This window comes from Leucoraja erinacea, chromosome 18, assembly GCF_028641065.1.
Source record: "Leucoraja erinacea ecotype New England chromosome 18, Leri_hhj_1, whole genome shotgun sequence".
Lineage (NCBI taxonomy): Eukaryota > Metazoa > Chordata > Chondrichthyes > Rajiformes > Rajidae > Leucoraja > Leucoraja erinaceus.
This window is the reverse complement of record NC_073394.1, coordinates 34908929-34929864: the sequence shown is the minus strand read 5'-3', so window position 1 is coordinate 34929864 and position 20936 is coordinate 34908929. Positions and strand designations below refer to the sequence as shown.

The window sequence follows — 20936 nt, the reverse complement described above, 5'->3', positions numbered from 1 at the left end:
CTTGCTGCTTGCTCCCCCCCCCCCCAGCCTTCCATATATCTGCACTCCCTTCTTCCCTGACTCTCTAGTCTGATGAAGGGTCTCAACACGAAACATTGCCTATTCCTTCTCCCTTAACTACTGTTACGTGGCCTGTGACATTCAGAGGCCGGGCTTGCCCGCGTGTGGGCGCTCAGTCTTGGACAACGAGGTGAGCCTAAGGGCCTGTTTATGTGCTGTGACACTCGGGAGTAATTCCACGTTACTCTCAATAACACAGTTTGGACCCTGAATAATAGTGTGGGCTCAAATGCCCGATCTGAATAATGCATTGACCCAGAGTAATGTAATGCTGCATTATTACTCGGTCACTTCAAGGGCGGCGCAGAATAGAGTTGCTGTCTTACAGCGCCGGAGACCCGGGTTTGATCCTGACTACGGGTGCTGTCTGTACAGTTTGTACGTTCTCCCTGTGACCGCGTGGGTTTTTTCTAGGTCTTCCTTTTTCCTCCCACACTCCAAAGATGTACAGATTTGGACGTTAATTGACATTGGTAAAATTGTTAATTGTCCCAAGTGTGTCAGATAGTGTTAGGGTGTGGGGATCGTTGGTTGGCGTGGACTCGGTGGGCTGAAGGGCCTGTTTCCTCGCTGCATTTCTAAAAAAGTAAAGATGAATAACACCAACTGGCTGGAGATCTTGCATCCATCTTCAACCTCTCACTTGGACCCCACCTACTTTAAACGTCACCCATTCCTTGTATCCAGAGATGCTGCCTGTCCTGCTGAGTTACTCGAGCATTTTGTGTCCATCTTCAGTAATGTAATCAGAATGTGTAATCAGACCACCGTGCAATCAAACAACAGCATCATCAGCTGTCAATTTAATCAGGCCAGAATGTACTCAAGCAACAGTATAATCAAACCATAGTGTAATCAAACCATAATGTAATCAAACAACAATAACATAAGCTGTCAATGTAATGAGGCAGCAATGTAAGCAGATGGAGTGTAATCAGGCAGCAATGGAATCAAGTGAGAGTGCAGTCAAGTGAGGGTTCGTACAATCAGGGGCAGTTTAAACAAGCCTCATGATAATCAGGGGGTTTGTGTAATCAGCAGCTAGTCTAATCAGGGGGGAAGCATAAACAGGTAACAGTGTGATCAGGTGGAGTGCATACAGTAACATTATCCAGCATCAGTGGAATCACAGGCAGTGTAATCAGTTGAATTGCAATGCAATGGGAGCTCAGGATGACGTGAAGGATCAGTAGATCTGTTTGAGAGAGGAAGTATGGTTAGTTTACGGTTGGGATTGGGCTGCGAGTGAAGAATGTTATTTTGGGATTGGGCCATGAGTGATGGGGGGGGGGGGGGGGGGCTTGGTTCTGGAGTTGGGCCGTGAGGGTGGGTTTCGTCTGTGGTTGGGCTATGGGGGAGGGAGCAAGGAAGGTTTGAATCAGCCAATTGTGGCTGCAACTCTGGCGGTCAGGGCTGGGACTGTCGGGGAACAGCAGAGGTCAGGGATGAAGTGGGGTCACAGCCTTTAAGGGAGGTCCACGTCAAAGTTTGGGGCGGAAGAATGATGCGGTCAGGTGTGGAATGCTGTTGATGGTCGACGTACAATGGATGAAACGTTGCCAGGGTGGGGTGGGGTTGGGAGGATGAGCTGGTGTCAGGTCTGTTGGGGCAGCCTTCAGGATGAGATGTTGGACTAAGACATGGTTGCTGATGAAGACAGTGCCAGGATTCACAGGGACAGGACATGGCGAGGTTGTGGCTGGGGTGCAGTTGGGGATAAAGTGGAGATTGCAGGCACTCTGCCTCTCCATCCCATCCAAAATCCCATGTCCCTTGCCCCCTTCACACACAACCCACCCTCACTGAGGAGGTGACTCCAGACACTGCAGATGCTGGAATCTGGAGCCTAAAACAACCTTCTAGAGGAACCGCGTGGGGGGGAAACGACAGTCGGGACCTGCCTCAGTGCCTTTTCTCTGATACTGCTCCAGTTCCTCCAGCATTTCATTTTGGGCACAAGAAAGGAAATGTTTCAACAAATATCAGACAAGGGGTGCTCCCTGTTCATGCTGAATGCTATGAAATGTTAATCTAAAAAGGAGACATATTTTGCATTCTGTACCTTCCCTTTGGTCTATTGTACTCGTGTGTGAATTGATTTGCATGTATGTATCATTTATCTGATCTGTTTGTATAGCATGCAAATTACAACTTTTCACTGTACGTCGGTACACTTGACAATAATTAAAAAAAACACACGTCCTTCAGATTGCAGTACTGGCATCTCCAGCAGCAGAGAGAGCAGAAACCAGGGAGATGCTCAGACAGTGACCCAATAAACCACACCAAGGCATCAGTCTCACACGCACCACCGCCTGGCACCAGATGCCCCAAGGAGTTTTCATCATTCTCCAAAAGACCCACAAACTAAGGCCATTTTTTTGATTTCCAACGTCTGGTCCAACCCTAATGCCGTCTGTGGCCGAGGTCTCACCGGGGGTGAGGTAACTTCTGACTCCGGTGAGATAAGATCAGGAGATATCTTCCCCGGACGTTTTGCTGCCTTCTACACTCTGAAACCACGACTCGTGGCTGATGCCAAAACAAAGGTTCGTCTTCACGTGTTCTGGCGCGAGTGGGACTCTCTTGTCACACGTAACCTGGCTTCACAGATGACCGCCTGCAGTTTGGGCAACCCCTGGTTCCATTGGATTGCAAACATCTGGAACAAGAGGGTGGATGATTAGAAGTGGTTTGTTGTGTATGATCCATTAATGACTGGCAGAAGGTCTCAGTTAAGTTTCCTCAACCTCCCCAACGTGACCAATGAGGAGCCAAGATATTTAGAATGGACTAGACTAAGTGGGACCATTCTCACACGGGAGGGCTGGTCCCCCAATGTAATATTCCACCTCTCCACCAATTCCAATATTGGTGACCAGTGGGGGGGGGGGCTTTCTGGAGCGCTAGTATGGGTATTGTGGGCCGAAGGGACTAGTTTCCAGAGAGCTAGTATGGACATTGTGGGCCGAATGGTTTCTTGGACTCACAGTTCAGTCACTCACGGCTGGTGAACTCACAGTTCACTCGCTCATGGCTGGTGGACTCACAGTTCTCTCCATTCTGTACCTGCGCTAGCTTTATATCTATCTATACTATTACAAAAACTCTCATCTTGACCACTTCCGCTGCGTTGTAATGAAATTTGCACAAAAGCGCTACCCTATATCGCTAGGATTTTTTCGCCACTTTACTCACCGTTCTCCTCTGCTCCAAGCCGCCAAGTTTTTGTTCCGATCGGTGAAATAATAGAAAAGTTATGAAGGTTTAAAAAATCGTGAGATCAGCAGATTGGTCTTCTCGCCTGTCAGTCACCATGAAGGTAACGCCCTTTCTGGGGGCGAGGAGAATAAAGCCCCGGAGGCCGGACGAGAGTCGGTCAGCCCGGAAGCCATGAGTGACATCATGATTGCAAAAAGTCTATTTCAGTTTTAGTTACGGGGCCGAGGATGAAGTTAGTGGTGGAACAAGACTTGTAGCAGCAACAGTCTCCTGGTTCCAGTGTTTAACTGGACAACATTTACTCACTTTAGATGAAAGAGGTGGGAACACGGCAGCGCCTGGAGCTGGGAGTTCTTGTCGCCGATCGACTCGCCGCACAACCCACAATACAACTCCATATCCTCCATACACTCGTGGAACTTGACAACATGGTCTCGGAGAAGTTGAAGGGAACCCTTGGCTCGATAAATGGCCTCGCACAAGCAGTGTGCCTTTAGCAGGAGCAGCTGGAGGGGACACAGAACGTGGACATCAGCAGCACTACGCGTGCAGACAGATATGCAGCTGGACATAAAGATGCTCACGCAGGCACTCACAGCACCTAGAGATACACACAGACACGTACAAATGCATGCAGCTACCCATGGATTCACATATGGAGACACACACACACTAAAACATACACGCAGTACACACACACGCCAAAAAATAGCTACGCAAAAGCATATTTACACACACACACCCACACAATTAGGGAATTGAAAGCACACACAGGTATCAATTCACATATTGCAGACAGAGAGACAGACGTAAAGACAAACTTGCAAACAAAGATATAAAGTGTGAGACAAAGTCAAAAAGACAGGTGGTGAAGCCACTGGACCCACCTCCCCTTACACAATTTGGCCTTCCTTTCACACAAACCTCCGTCCCACAACCTATGTCATCATGTGGAACACCCAGCCTTGGTCACATTGCCCGGTCTCACTCACATCCCAGGTCCAGGCCCGTTTCCCTGGTTCAATACAATCAGTCAAACCACAAGTGAACTCTGTGTCACAACAAGGTTCACGTGGACAGGGACGCACAGACATGCCGTCGTCTCAGACGCAGTTGGCCATATCCTAGGTCACAGTCTGGGGAGCAAGCCACTGTTGCACACAGGGCTCTCATGTGGCCTGCGTCGAGAGGCCTGACGTGACACAACCCCACCATTTACATAGAGAGTGGTGAATCTGTGGAATTCTCTGCCACAGAAGGTAGTTAAGGCCAGTTAATTGGCTATATTTAAGAGGCAGTTAGATGTGGCCCTTGTGGCTAAAGGGATCAGGGGGTATGGAGAGAAGGCAGGTACAGGATACTGAGTTGGATGATCAGCCATGATCATATTGAATGGTGGCGCAGGCTCAAAGGGCCGAATGGCCTACTCCTGCACCTATTTTCTATGTTTCTACAAGGTCCCACTGCATCACTAAAAGTGGATCAAGTGGACCTTTCACACTCCCGTCACCCTGGGTCACAGTGATCTCTCAGCCTGGGCCACAGTGATCTCTCAGCCTGGGCCACAGTGCTCCCTTGTACCTTCCAACGTGTCCACCAGGAACTATTGGACAGGAAGTTGGACAATTTTTACAGTTATCAAGCAAATTAACCCACAAACCTGTACAACTTTGGAATGTGGGAGGAAACCGAAGATCTCGGAGAAAACCCACGCAGGTCACGGGGACAACGTACAAACTCCGTACAGACAGCGCCTGTAGTCTGGATTGAACCCGGGTCTCCGGCGCTGCATTTTGCTGTAAGGCAGCAACTCTGCGTCTCAGAGACTACAGCTCGGCATTCAACACAATCATCCCCTCCAAGCTCTCACAACTGTGTCCCTGGGCATCCCTCTGCAACTGGATCCTTGACTTCCTCATCAACAGACCACAATCTATACAAATTGACAGCAATACTTCCTCCTCAATAACCATCAGCGCAGGAGCACCTCAAGGCTGCGCACTGTTTCCTGCTCTACTCACTCTATACTCATGGCTGTGTAGTTGGATCATAGAAACATAGAAATTAGGTGCAGGAGTAGGCCATTCGGCCCTTCGAGCCTGCACCGCCATTCAATATGATCATGGCTGATCATCCAACTCAGTATCCCGTACCTGCCTTCTCTCCATACCCCCTGATCCCTTAGCCACAAGGGCCACATCTAACTCCCTCTTAAATATAGCCAATGAACTGGCCTCAACTACCCTCTGTGGCAGAGAGTTCCAAAGATTCACCACTCTCTGCGTGAAAAAAGTTCTTCTCATCTCAGTTTTAAAGGATTTCCCCTTTATCCTTAAGCTGTGACCCCTTGTCCTGGACTTCCCTACATCATCGGGAACAATCTTCCTGCATCTAGCCTGTCCAACCCCTTAAGAATTTTGTAAGTTTCTATAAGATCCCCTCTCAATCTTCTAAATTCTAGAGAGTATAAACCAAGTCTATCCAGTCTTTCTTCATAAGACAGTCCTGACATCCCAGGAATCAGTCTGGTGAACCACGTCTCTGCACTCCCTCTATGGCAATAATGTCCTTCCTCAGATTTGGAGACCAAAACTGTACGCAATACTCCAGGTGTGGTCTCACCAAGACCCTGTACAACTGCAGTAGAACCTCTCTGCTCCTATACTCAAATCCTTTTGCAATGAAAGCTAACATACCATTCGCTTTCTTTACTGCCTGCTGCACCTGCATGCCTACCTTCAATGACTGGTGTACCATGACACCCAGGTCTCGCTGCATCTCCCCCCTTCCCAATCGGCCACCATTTAGATAATAGTCTGCTTTCCTGTTTTTGCCACCAAAATGGATAACCTCACATTTATCCACATTATACTGCATCTGCCAAACATTTGCCCACTCACCCAGCCTATCCAAGTCACCCTGCAGTCTCCTAGCATCCTCCTCACAGCTAACACTGCCCCCCAGCTTAGTGTCATCCGCAAACTTGGAGATATTGCCTTCAATTCCCTCATCCAGATCATTAATATATATTGTAAATAGCTGGGGTCCCAGTACTGAGCCTTGGGGTACCCCACTAGTCACTGCCTGCCATTGTGAAAAGGACCCGTTTACTCCTACTCTTTGCTTCCTGTTTGCCAGCCAGTTCTCTATCCACATCACTACTGAACCCCCAATGCCTTGTGCTTTAAGTTTGTATACTAATTTCTTATGTGGGACCTTGTCGAAAGCCTTCTGGAAGTCCAGATACACCACATCCACTGGTTCTCCCCTATCCACGCTACTAGTTACATCCTCGAAAAATTCTATAAGATTCGTCAGACATGATTTACCTTTCGTAAATCCATGCTGACTTTGTCCAATGATTTCACCACTTTCCAAATGTGCTGCTATCCCATCTTTAATAACTGACTCTAGCAGTTTCCCCACTACCGATGTTAGACTAACTGGTCTGTAATTCCCCATTTTCTCTCTCCCTCCCTTCTTAAAAAGTGGGGTTACGTTTGCTACCCGCCAATCTTCAGGAACTACTCCAGAATCTAAAGAGTTTTGAAAGATTATTACTAATGCATCCACTATTTCTGGAGCTACTTCCTTAAGTACTCTGGGATGCAGCCTATCTGGCCCTGGATCAGTTCCAACTCCATCTTAAAATTCACCAACGACACCACTGTTGTTGGGCGAATTACAGATGACGATAAGTCAGTGCTTAGGAGAGTTCGATTGACATTGCCAGGCAGTAGGGGCACTTAGATCAAAACCTCCCTGCACATGGACATGTTATTGTCTTTTACTCCGATCCATGGTCGGTCCGCAAATTGAGCATATGGGACCTATTTTGAGTTGGCAATGGGAGCCAGTCAATTGCAGGAAGAGCGAGGCCCTGCTGTTCGACAACTGGCCCAACCGATCTTCCTTCCCTTCACCATCAGGTCTGACTACCTGAAGGTGCTGGCGATCTGGTTCGGAGCAGCTGAGGAGCACCACAAAAATTGGCTGGAGTGGATAGCCAAGGTCAAGCACAAATGGGGACTGTGGAAGCAGTGCTCACTCTCAATAACTGGGAACAATTTGGTCATCAGGTGTGGTTAGCTCTTGGGGTGCTATACTTGGCACAGATATGCGCTGTCCCCTGCTTCGACGATCATCCAGTGATCTTCCAGTTCACCCGAGGATCAAAGATGGAGCAGATCTGACTGGTCATGATGCACGTCAGCAGATGATGAAGGCAAAAACATGCTCAACATTGCCCTCACACTGATGGCCACCTTCGTGTGTGGCTGCATTAAGCTGTGCGTAGAACCAGGGTTATTGCCTGTTGAGGTTCTACAATCCCTGTTATTGCAAAGGATTCGAGATTCAAGAGCCATTTATTGTCACATGCACCAATTGGTACAGTGAAATTTGGGGTCACCGTACAGCCATGCGAATAATAAAGAACACAACACATGATAGACTTTAACACAAACATCCCCACACAGCGGAATCAAAGTTCCCCACTGTGAGGGAAGGCACCAAAGTTCAGCCATCCTCCCCGCTGTTGTTCACCCGTGGTCGGGGCTTCCCGAGCCCTCCGCATTTGCTGCTACGGGCGGCCTGATGCTCAGGCCCTCTCGACGGGATGATGGAACTCCAACGTCGGAACGGAAGAACACCCTCAGCGGCTTGGACCTCCAAATCGGCCACCTCCTTCCAGAGACCGTGACTCCCGAAGTCCACAGGCTGGGCTGGGTGGAGATTCCACACTGGCGGCCCTTGGCAAAGGGATCCCAGGACACCGTGATGTTGAAGTCAGTGCCGCCCGCGGCTGGGAGCAAACCACTCGGAGAATAGTCGCTTCTTCGCCAGAAAGTGACTGGGAAACAGTTTCACCTTTACCCTACCAACCTCCCCCACATAAAAATACTAAGAAATACTCCAACACATACTTTCTAAACACACTAAAAATAAAAAAGATGGAAAAAACAGACAGACTGTCGGCAGAGGCTGCCATTATGCGGCACCCCTAGTGGTGCGTCACAGTCCCTAGTAGGCCTGGCACCAATGCTGCGCAATGTGTCAGCCAGCTGCACATTGCTGCACCACCTGTTCTTGGTGGAAAAGCTCTTCCAAACCAACACCTTTGACCAAAAATGCATGGGGCAGTGGTCAGCACGGAACATACTGCAGGCACTCAATGGATTCGGCAGCACGCTTCCCCGAGCAGACTGCTTGGCAAAATACGTCATCGCCAGAACTCACCAACAAGCAACAAGACCTTGCTTGGCTGGCAGTGAGAAGGGCCCTTCCAGTCAGAGCCTTCCTGTACTGCTGGAATCTTACTACGATGCAAGCTTCCCTCAGGACGGTCGCTAAGGAGAGGAGACGGTTGTCCACCTCTTCGCCGGGTGTGAATTTGCAAAGAGGGTCTGGAGGATGATGCATGGGACATTGTCACGGCTCATCCCTAACAGCTGCGTACCAGAGGACTCTCTGCTTTACAGGCTGTTCCCAGAAACGCATTCAGACACGGACATCAAGTGCTACTGGCAGAACATTAACCTAGTGAAAGATGCTTTTTGATCAGCCCAAAACTTGTTGGCCTTCCAACACAGTGGCTGATTCAAAATCAACTGTTACCTTATTTCCCACTTCTTCTGCCACTTCCTCTGCTTTACGCACGGCCTGTAAACTCTACAAAACAAAAAGAACACATTTGTGAATGGCAGACAATGTCAACCCAGGAGTGATTGTGACATGCCAGGCAGTGTCAAATGAGGAAAGCAGACTGGACCCTGGGAGATGGGGGTGGGGATGGCAGGATAAGTCCCCGGGTGAGATGCAGAGGGCCGCGAGTGAGAAGCAGTGCTATTTCAGATATGACGTGTAGTTTAGCTTCAGGAGTGAGTGTAAGTCAAAGACATTGGTGTTGTGTGGAGTAAACCCTGGAGAGATGCAGTGTGTGAACTGTGACATGTAGTATAAATGACATGGGTAGATAAAAGAATGAGGACCTGCAGAGTGAATATAGGTAGTTACACAAAAAGTTAAAATGCAGGACCTTGAGGGCAGTAATCTCTGGATTATTGCCGGTGCCACATGCTTGTGAGGGGAGCAATAGCAGGATGGGGCAGATGAATGCGTGGCTCAGGAGTTGCTGCATGGGACAGGGAACCAGATTTTTGGACCATTGGGATCATTTCTGGGGCAGAGGTGACCTGCAAAGAGACGTGTTGCACCTGAACTGGTGGGGGAACCAACAAACTTGCAGGGAGGTTTGCTTGTGATACTCGTGAGGGTTTAAACTAGAATGACGGGAGTGGGAACCAGAGCTGCAGGTTAGCAAATGGAATGGCTGATGAGAAAGTGGAAGACATGGTAAGTAAGGATAAGGGGGAAATCTTAAGGATAAGGGGGGAATCCTTTAAAACCGAGATGAGAAGAACGTTTTTCACACAGAGAGTGGTGAATCTCTGGAACTCTCTGCCACAGAAGGTAGTTGAGGCCAGTTCATTGGCTATATTTAAGAGGGAGTTAGATGTGGCCCTTGTGGCTAAGGGGATCAGGGGGTATGGAGAGAAGGCAGGTACGGGATACTGAGTTGGATGATCAGCCATGATCATATTGAATGGCGGTGCAGGCTCGAAGGGCCGAATGGCCTACTCCTGCACCTAATTTCTATGTTTCTATGTAAGTATCAAAGGAAAGACATGCAGGGAAAGGCTTGTGAATATGAGGAGAATGAAGGGTTGAAGCGTTTACTTCAATACTCAGAGTACAGTGGGTAAAGATGATGAACTTAGAGCCTGGATCAGTGCTTAGAATTGTAATGTGATCATTACAGAAACTTGATTACACGAGGAACTGGCAGCTCAACGTGCCTGGGTTTGGACGTTTCACACGAGATTATAGAGAGGGGTTAAAGAGTAGGAGGAGTTGCTTTACTAATCGGGGAGAATGTCACGGCAGTACTCGGAGAGGTCACACTGGTGGGAACGTCTACTGAGGCATTATGGGTTGAGTTACAAAATGGAGGGTGGCGGGCAGGGGAGGGAGAGAGAGCACTAGCGGCAGAGGGTGGGGGTAAAGCAGAGCGTCGGCGAGTGATGGTGGTGAGGGAAACCGGGCGAAACAGTTGTGGGGGAAACAGAGCGCCGGGAAGGGAGGCGAGGCAGCCAGTTTTACGTGCACACCAAGACCTCCACACAATGCGTTTGGCACCGCAAGGCCATTTGAAACACACACACACACACACACACACACACACACACACACACACACACACACACACACACACACACACACACACACACACACACACACACACACACACACACACACACACACACACACACACACACACACACACACACACACACACACACACACACACACACACACACACACACACACACACTCTCTCTGATGGCAACAGGTTGGGGTAAAACACATACCCTCCTCTCTGGACCCATCGAAACACTGACTCGCTGCACCCACTCTCAGCACATCCACCACCTGGGTGACTATAACCCCACCAACTGTTGCCCATGCCCCACCCCTTCTCCAGCCTCTCCCTCTCCTGCCCCCACCCCCTTCCAATTCCCCACTCCCTCACCCACCCTCCCCACACCTTACCACCCCACCCACCCTCCCCCCCTCTCTCTCTCTCACACTTTCACCCCCCCCCTCACCCTCAGCCAGCTGTGTCTATGACCTGCCTTCCAGGTGCCTCGGTTGGTGACGGACATATCATTATAACTGCAGTTGCTCTGCACACTGCCCCAGCTACTCCTCCCTCACCCTCAACGAGGGAAACTAGGGTGTACTGCTCCTTTACTCTCTCCTACCTTGTCTGCCTCCTTCTCTAGCAGCCAACATTTGGCAATGCCCAGCAACACCTGGGCCTGACCCAGACGGTTGCCGATATCCGTCATGATGTTCAGTGAAGAGTCGTATCGCGGAATTGCTCTCTGCAAAAGAAGGCAGGGGTCACCAACACCACGAGGCTCAGTCACACTGACCGGTGTCCACACCTCGCTAAAGACCCACTGGACACTGCACATGCGTGACACTGGCAGGGGTTTATAATGTCCGGGCGAGAAAAATCTGTGTGATTTTATAACTCTACTAGTTTCAGTTTCGAGATACGGGCGGAAACAGGCTGTTCAGCATACCGAGTACACAATAACCAGTGATCCTCGCACATTTACACTGTTCTGTACACTCTATGGGCAATTTACAATTTTACCAAGCCAATTAACCTACAAACCTGTGCGTCTTTGAAATGTGGGAGGAAACTAGAGATCCCAGGAAAAACCCACGCAGGTCAAGGGGAAACCGTACAAACTCTGTAATGACAGTCCCCGTAGCGTGCCAGCTTCCATGCTCAATAGGCAGACTGTCTAAAGTAGGTCCCAACCCAAAATGTCACATATCTATTGTCTATTCGAAGTCAGGGGATACGGCGAGAAAGCAGGAACGGGTTACTGAATGTGGATGATCAGCCATGATCACAGTGAATGGCAGTGCTGGCTCGAAGGGCCGAATGGCCAACTCCTGCATCTAATGTCTATCCATTTTCTCCAGAGATGCTGCCTGACCCCTTGAGTTACTTTAGCACTTTGTGTCTATCTTTGATATAAATCAGCATCTGCAGTTCTTTGTTTCTTTACTCAATACCCTGACTAATGGCCAATGTACTGAAGGCCTTCTTGACCACCCTATATGCCTGGAACTGCATTTTCCCGGAATTACGTACCTGCACTCCGAGACCCATCTGCTCTACAACACTCCCCAAGACTCTACCATTTTCTGGGATGGTCCTGTCCTGGTTTGAAGGGGAATGAGCGTCAACGAAAGGGTGTGGAAGAGGGGGCGCTAAGATTTTAGTTTAGTTTAGATATACAGCATGGAAACAGGCCCTTCGGCCCACCATGTCCGTGTCAACCAATAATCACCAGTACACAAGTTATATTCTATGCACTTGGGACAACTTACAGAAGCCAGCTAACTACAAAACTGCCCGTCATTGGAATGTGGTGGGAAACCAAGCACACAGAGGAATCCCACATGGGAGAACGTAGTGGGCTGCCAGTTACAGGCAGGAAAAGATACAATTAAGTATAGGCTACAATGCTAACAGGAGAAGCCTGGTGTGAGTTACACCATCGAGTGTTTGTGGTCAGTTTGATGCTACACTGCAATATGGGCAGAGGAAGGTTTGCTGTTAGTTCTGTTACAGACCTGTAACTAACTAAATGACACACCCTGTTCACCAGTCTGTGAGCCTCACCCAATGCAGTGCCTCGGGTTCATGCCGTCCAGAACTCTCAGATCTGTGAGGTGTAAACTTGATGGTGGGACACCAATGGTTCATTCAGAGCCCCGGGTTGACCAGCACCCCAGGGGAGCAGGGAGGGGACAGGTGCGTCCTTACCTCGACTTTGGAGCTCTGACGATGGATGTCCGCAAAGCACATCAGGCAGAGGGCCTGCAGGGGGCGGTCTCGGTGCTGCAGGGCGATCTTCATCGACTCCTGAGGAAGAGAAATATCCCTGACCCAAACAGCAATGAGCCCAGCACCAAATCCTGAGACACACCATTAGTCACAGGCCTCCAGTCCGAAAAGCAACCATCCACCATCACCCTCTGCCTCCTTTCATAAAGCCAATTTTCTATCCAGTCAGCAATCTCTCCTTGGATCCAGTGGGATCTAACCTTCTAAAGCAGCCTACCATGTGGAACCTTATCAATTGTCTCACTGAAATCCAAATATACATCTACAGCACTGCCCTTATTAAACCTTTTGCTCATATTTTCAAAAAACTCAATCAGCTTTTCCACTAGATCTTCCACGTACAAAGCTGTGCTGACTATCCCTAATAAACCCTTGTTCCTCACCCACACCATCCCCTCCCCAGGTACTTTTTTCCCTTGCCACCACAGGAGATGCAACACCTGGCCCAATATCTCCTCCCTTGCCACAATGGGCAATAGACAATAGGTGAAGGAGTAGGCCATTCGAGCCAGCACCACCATTCAATGTGGTCATGGCTGGTCATCCCCAATCAGTACACCGTTCCTGCCTTCCCATATCCCCTGACTCCGCTATCTTTAAGAGACCCATCGAGCTCTCTCTTGAAAGTATCCAGAGAACCGGCCTCCACCGCCCTCTGAGACAGAGAATTCCACAGACTCACGACTCTCTGTGAAAAAAGGTGTTTCCTCGTCTCCTTTCTAAATGGCCTACCACTTATTCTTAAACTGTAGCCCCTGGTTCTGGACTCCCCCAACATCGGGAACATGTTTCCTGCCTCTAGCATGTCCAAACTCTTAATAATCCTACATGTTTCAATAAGATCTCCTCTCATCCTTCTAATCTCCAGAGTATACAAGCCCAGCTCCTCCATTCTCTCAGCATATGACAGTCCCGCTATCCCGGTAATTAACCTTGTAAAACTACGCTGCACTCCCTCAATAGCAAGAATGTCCTTCTTCAAATTAGGGGACCAAAACTGCACACAATACTCCAGGTATGGTCTCACTAGGCCCCTATACAACTGCAGAAGGACCTCTTTGCTCCTATACTCAAATCCTCTTGTTATAAGGCCAACATGCCATTCACTTTCTTCACTGCCTGCTGTACCTGCATGCTTACTTTCATTGACTGATGAACAAGGACCCCCAGATCCCGTTGTACTTCCTCTTTTCCCAACTTGACGCCATTTAGATAGTAATCTGCCTTCCTGTTTTTGCTACCAAAGTGGATAACCTCACATCTATCCACATTAAACTGCATCTGCCATGCATCTGCACACTCACCCAACCTGTCCAAATCACCCTGCATTCTCATAGAATCCTCCTCACAGTTCACACTGCCACCCAGCTTTGTGTCATCTGCAAATTTGCTAATGCTCCTTTGAATCCCTTCATCTAAATCATTGTATGTTGTAAATAGCTGTGGTCCCAGCACCGAGCCTTGCGGTACCCCACTAGTCACTGCCTGCCATTCTGAAAGGGACCCATTAATCCCTGCTCTTTGTTTCCTGTCTGCCAACCAATTTTCTATCCATGCCAGCAATCTACCCCAAATACTATGTGTCCTAATTTTGCCCACTAATCTTCTATGTATCAAATGCTTTCTGAAAGTCCAGGTACACTACATCCACTGGCTCTCCCTTGCCGATTTTCCTAGTTACATCCTCAAAAAATTCCAGAAGATTAGTCAAACACGATTTCCCCTTCGTAAATCCATGCTGACTCGGACCGATCCTGTTACTGCTTTCCAAATGTGCCGCTATTTCATCTTTTATAGTTGACTCCAGCATCTTCCCCACCACCAATGTCAGGCTAACTGGTCTATAATTCCATTTTCTCCCGCCTTTCTTAAAAAGTGGGATAACATTAGCTACCCTCCAAAGCACAGGAACTGATCCTGAAACTATAGAACATTGGAAAATTATCACCAATGCATCTGCGATTTCTAGAGCCACTTCCTTAAGTACCCTGGGATGCAGACCATTAGGCCCTAGGGATTTATCAGCATTCAGTCCCATCAGTCTACCCAGCACCATTTCCTGCCTAATGTGGATTTCCTTCAGTTCCTCCGTCACCCCAGATCCTCTGGTCACTAGTATAGCAGGAAGATTGTTTGTGTCCTCCTCAGTGAAGACGGATCCAAAGTACATGTTCAACTCATCTACCATTTCCTTGTTCCCCATAATAAATTCACCTTTTTCGGTCTTCCAAGGGTCCAACTTTGGTCTTAACTATTTTTTTCCTCTTCACATACGTACAGAAGCTTTTACTATCCTCCTTTATATTCTTGGCTAGCTTACCTTCGTATCTCATTTTTTCTCCCCGTATTGCCTTTTTAGTTATCTTCTGTTGCTCTTTAAACATTACCCAATACTCTTGCTTCCCGCTTAACTTTGCTACGGTGTACTTCTTCTCTTTTATTTTTATAATGTCCCTGACGTCCCTGGCCAGTCACGGTCGCCCCTTACTCCCCTTGGAATCTTTCTTCTTCATTTGAATGAACTGATCCTGCACCTTCTGTATTATTCCCAGAAATACCTGCCATTGTTGTTCCACTGTCATCCCTGCTAGGGTATCTTTCCAGTCAACATTGGCCAGCTCCTCCCTCATGGCTCCATAGTCTGTTTATTCAACTGTATCACCAACACCTACGATTTACCCTTCTCCCTCATTAAACTTGACCATATTAGATTAAACTACTAGATTAAACTTGACCATATTATGGTCACTACCTCCTAATGGCTCCTTAACCTCAAGTTCCTTTATCAAATCCGGTTCATTACATAACACTAAATCCAGAATTACCTTCTCCGTGGTAGGCTCCAATACATGCTGCTCTAAGAATCCATCATGGAAGCACTCCACAAACTCCCTTTCTTGGGGCCCAGTACCAATCTGATTTTCCCAGTCTACCTGCATGTTGAAATCTCCCATAACAACCGTAGCATTACCTTTACTACATGCCAATTTTAACTCCTGATTCAACTTGCACCCCATATCCAGGCCACTGTTTGGGGGGCTGTAGATGTCCCATTAGGGTCTTTTTACCCTTACAATTACTTTTTTCTATCCATACTGACTCCACATCTCCTGTTTCTATGTCACCCCTTGCAAGGGACTGAATTTCATTCCTCACCAACAGAGCTACCCCACCCCCTCTGTCCACCTGTCTGCCTCCATCCAGGGTCACCAGCAGTCCTTCCAGCTGAGACAGAGATTCACATGCACCTCCTCTAACCTCATCTACTGCAGCCGGTGTTCCCAATGTGGCCTCCCATATATTGACAAGACCAAACATAGACTCAGCGACCATTCCCTGGAACACTTATATGGGGCCAGGATGGGGGTACAGCATACTCCGTCAAGACCTACTGGATCTCCCGGGTTGCTAACTATTTTAACTCCGCTTCCCATTCCCGTAGTGACATTTCTGTCCCAGGTCTTCATCATTGCCAGAGTGAAGTCACACGCAAACTGGAGAAACAGCACCTCATATTCTGCTTGGGTAGCAAAAGGTTTGAACATTGAATTCTCCAATTTTAGGTAACCTCTAACAGCCCCCTCCCCTTCTCCCCTCCCCCAGATCCCCGATGTCTCCCTCTCCCCTGGACACACCTATTTCTTCCCTCCCCCACTCTGCCTCCTACATTCCTTCCTCTGGCTTCTCAATTTGTAAGTCTTCAATTCGTCTGTCTCACACCTTCTGTAATCTCTGGTCTTTGTTCAAACTATCTGTCTCTCAACCCCCGCCCGCCTGTGCCCACCTATTATCTACCATGCTTTGTCCCGCCTCTCTCTCCAAGCTTTGCCTCCCCCCTACAATCAGGCAGAAGTGCCCCGACCCAAAACGTCACCTATCCATATTCTGCATAGATATTGCTGACTCATTCAATTAATAGAGCACTTTGTGTCCTTCTGTGTAAACCAGCATCTGCAGTTCTTTGTTTCTACAGTTTTAAAGTTGTACCAAATCCCCCATGCTCCTTTGAAGGGAAGTATTCTCTATGTTTTCTTCACCACCCCATCTACTTGCACTCAGAATTCTCAGAACTTTCTCACTTGTACACCAAGCTCCCTATCTTCCTCAATACTTTAGATCCCACCAGTCAGAGTATCAGGATTACATTTCATCTGCCATTGCTCTGGCCATCTTATCAACTGATCATCATCATCCTGTCAACCCAAGTCTCTCCTCCTCACCACCGCCAACACAACCAATTAGTGTATCATCTTCAAAATTACTCATCTTTCCTCCTACATTCACAGCCTGATTTGTTAATGAATATAACAAACATCAATGTTCCTATTGATGCTCTCGGTGGTACATCACTGGTCACAGGCTTCCAATCGCAAAACCTACCCTTCAAATTCTGCTTCTTATTACCAAACCGGTTTAGTTTAGAGATACAGCGCGGAAACAGGCCCTTCGGCCCACCGGGTCTGCAGCGACCAGCGATCCCCGCATATTAACACTATCCTACACCCACTAGGGACAAATTTTACATTTACCAATTGTTACAATTTACAAACCTGTACGTCTTTGGAGTGTTCTGGATCCAATTTGCCAACTTGCCTCAGATTCTCTGGGCTTTAAGCTTTTGAACCAGTGTCCCAAGTGAAATTTTGTCAATAGCCCCCTGGTCCATGTAGACAATGTTATCTACAGGCCTTTCGCTAGGTTAATGATCCGCCCGCCATGGGGACACCGCCCGACCAAACACCTGCTGTACCCCCATCCTGGCCCCTCTCTCCCTCCATCCCACCCCTCAACTTTCCCCCCTCCATCCATCCCCCATCTCTCACCTCAACTTTCCCCCCTCCACTCTCTACCCTCCATCCCCCTCCACTTTCCCCGCACCACCCCGGCCCCCTCTCTCCCTCCACTATCCCCGTCCAGGGCCGTCCACTGACCTCGCAACAGTCCATGGCATCGTTCAAGCGGCAGAGTTTGCGGTAGGCCGTCGCCATGTGATACTGGCTCATGGCCTTGTACTTGAGGCTCCAGCCCTTGCCGTAGTCGGTGACCAGCTCGGCCGCCTTGCAGGGGAAGAAGAGCGCCTTCTCGTAGTCCTTCAGCTGTATGTAGAAGCCGCCCAGGCTGCAGCACACTCGGCACTCGAGCATCTTGTCGTCGTTGCTGTGGGCGTAGCGCAGCGCCTTCTCGAAGCACTCCAGGGCCTTCTGGAAGGCGCTGAGGCCCAGGTAGGCGTTGCCCATGCTGAGGCATACCTGCCCGTTGAGCCGCAGCCCCACCGAGCCGCCCTGGGTGCCCAGGCACGTCTTGCAGTAGGCGATGGTCTTGGCGAACTGGCACAGCTTCTCGTTGCTGCGGGCCAGGTTGAGGTAGGACTCGGTCAGGGCGTCGGGGTCGCCCATCTGCCGCGCCACTTCGGTCTGTCCCAGGGCCAGTCGCATCATGTCCTGGTACTGGCCCATCTCCGAGTGCGCTGTGATCAGGCAGCCCAGCGCCCGGAACCGGCCTGGAGCCTCCCTGCTCTTCAGCAGCACCTGGTTCCATGTCAGCAGCGCCTTGGTCGTCTCGTTGGAGCGGTAGAGGCGAAGGCCCTTCTCGATCTGTTGCTTGGTCTGGTCCTGGCCCATCGTCAGGCCGGGGGGACCGGGCCGCGGTGAGGGAATGGGCCGAGGGGGGGTTGAGGAGTCTCGGGGTCGGTTGGAATAAGTGGGTTGGGCGGTGGCGATGTGGAGACAGAGGGGCCGCGGTGGGGAGATACCTCGCGGTGGAGAGGGTTCGGTGGGAATGGGTGGGTGGGGACCGGGCCGTGGAGGGACCGGGCCGTGGAGGGAGGGGAGTGGGGACCGGGCCGCGGAGAGGCTACACTCTGCTGTGGAGCGAAGCACGGCTCGTTGCAGCGGCAGCCGGCGTCTGAACAGCAGGGTCGGCGCGGCTGGAACTCGTTAACCCCGGGGGGCGGAGGCTGGGGGGCGGCCGCAGCTGTCGGTGTCCGTCGGCGAGCTGAGGGCTGCAGCCACGGCTGTCAGTCTGCAGTAGCCGCGGGAGGTGGAGGTCAGAGCTGCAGCAGAGGGAGGTGGTGGTGAAGACAGACAAGACGGTGCCGTTTAAGAGGCTTTTATCCCTGTCCACGCTGTCGCAGAGTTACAAACGTGCTCCGCTCCTGACAACTCTTGGTAACTTAATTTTTGTTTCGCAAGTTGGATATCATCGGTTGACATGAACGGCTGTGAAAGGAAGACAAGCGGCTGCCGACCGGCCTCGCCGACTTGCGGCTCTGAAGGGTCGCGTCCTGAAAAATCGCCTGTCTATTCCCTCCACGGATGCTACCTGACACTCTGTATTCTCCACGCCTTCGTGATTTGCTCAAGATTGCAACAGCAGTACCTGACGGCTCCCAGCTCCAAAGATGCCCAGCTCTGCTTGAGCCAGTTGTTGTGACTCGGTGGCTGGGGAAAGAAGGGACATGGAGATGACCTCTCCTCACCTGGTTCATGCCCGCAGCAACTGGCGTTCACCCAGGCAAATATACCCACACCATCCCATAAAACACAATCTGCAACCCCACAGCAGCCGGCAAATCCAGCCCCAGAGCAGCTCAAACAACTAATTCCCCCCAAAAATAGACCCGAGGCCTCGCAGCATATTTTTTTCCCTCCAAAAATAAACTTTATTGGTAATAAAAGATATACAAAACAAAAATCGTGCAAAAACTGTTCATACATTTGTGGCTGTACGTTCAATGTTGATAGACTCAGTATTCGCACCTGTCTTTATACAAAACATCCTTGCTAACCATGAAGCTCCCTAGGCTGATAGATGATAGGATGATCCACTCTGGAATGGGCCAGTTGGCAACAGTACCCGAAGGACATCTCGCTGTGCTGGGAGACCAACAAGTTTCAGACAGACCAAGGAGTGGCTTTCACCGAGTTGGCAGTTTTCCAACTGCATTTGATGTCCATCTCCAAGGATGTCCCTGGCAAATCAGTCCTCTGTTACCCAACTGCTTGGAAAGAACCGTGACAAGAAACCTTGCATCCTTCTCCACACCCTCTTCGCACATATACGCTCTGTAAGGGGGGCAACTATCTTCTCCCCACAGCGGCTGGCTCAAGTGCAGTGTGAGTAAGATTCTGACACTTCATCACTGGTGTTCGGAGCTTGCGTTCGGGAGCCGCAGGGCACGAAAGTGGAGTGGTGGTCGCGAGAGGTGAGGGGCGATTGTGTTGGTGGGTCGATGTATCCGTGGAGTGGGTTGCAGAAGGCCTCGCAGCAGTCTGGGGCTCGATTAGATCAGGCATCGTTCCCAGTGCGCAGTTCGGACGGGACCTGGAGCAGCACACAGAATGGAGCAGCTGTGGAGGTCACCATAACATTGCCTGGCTAGGTTGACCCTTGCAACTGTGACTCAGCGATGCCACAGTTAAAGACAACTGGCCTTTATGGCCAAGTCAAGACTACATTTTTAGCAACTTTGGACATGAGTTTGCCAGAAACATAACGACTCTTGTGTACTGCCCCAGTGTAATCTCCTATTCTTATACTCAACTAGGATAGTGCCTACGTATAGTAAGATTTTTACTGGATCCTACCAGGTAAAGTTTTGGTGCCTGTTGGTTAGTTCCAGTAATGAGACCTTTTGTCATATAATCTGGTGAAGGAACTACCCCACAGTTTATCAAGTCCTGATTCTCCAGGATGTTCCGTGCTGACCACTGCCCAATGGACTTGTGGTCAAAGGTGTTGGTTTGGAATAACCTTTCCACAAAGAACAGATGGTACAACAATGTCCATCTGACTGGCACATGGTGAGGCATCATTGGCAGACCCTTTGCAACGCTGGGATTAGGTGGAACCTCCACAGATAATGACAAACTACGCACAGTCCAACGCAGCAACACCTGGCAGAGTGGGGAGTCGACAAGAGCAACCTAGGGAGAGGCAACCTGGGGAGGAGGGGTGGCGCTGAGAGCAAAGAGGGGCTCAGTAGGAGGCCGCCAAGAGCAAAGAGGGACCCAGTAGGGGGCCCTAAGAGAAAAGTACCTGGCGGTGAATCGCCACTAAGAGAAAAGAGGGACCTGGCGAGGGATCGCCGAGAAGAAAAGGGACCCAACAGCCAGGCCTGGATCGCTGCTGTGAGGAGATAGACTGTACTATGAACTTTTGA

At 49.7% G+C, this 20936-nt stretch overlaps 1 protein-coding gene across 1 annotated transcript; it reads right to left on the bottom strand.

The window, feature by feature from the left end:
• Positions 1–1346: 1346 nt before the first annotated feature.
• Positions 1347–18591, bottom strand: rapsn (receptor-associated protein of the synapse, 43kD). Its single transcript, XM_055649812.1, has 6 exons — positions 17707–18591; positions 12695–12793; positions 11106–11228; positions 8899–8952; positions 3589–3788; positions 1347–2722 (listed from the first exon to the last, which is right to left on the bottom strand). The coding sequence occupies exons 1-6, from the start codon at positions 18394–18396 to the stop codon at positions 2650–2652; spliced, it is 1239 nt and encodes a 412-aa protein (XP_055505787.1). The 5' UTR covers positions 18397–18591; the 3' UTR covers positions 1347–2649.
• Positions 18592–20936: the final 2345 nt, after the last annotated feature.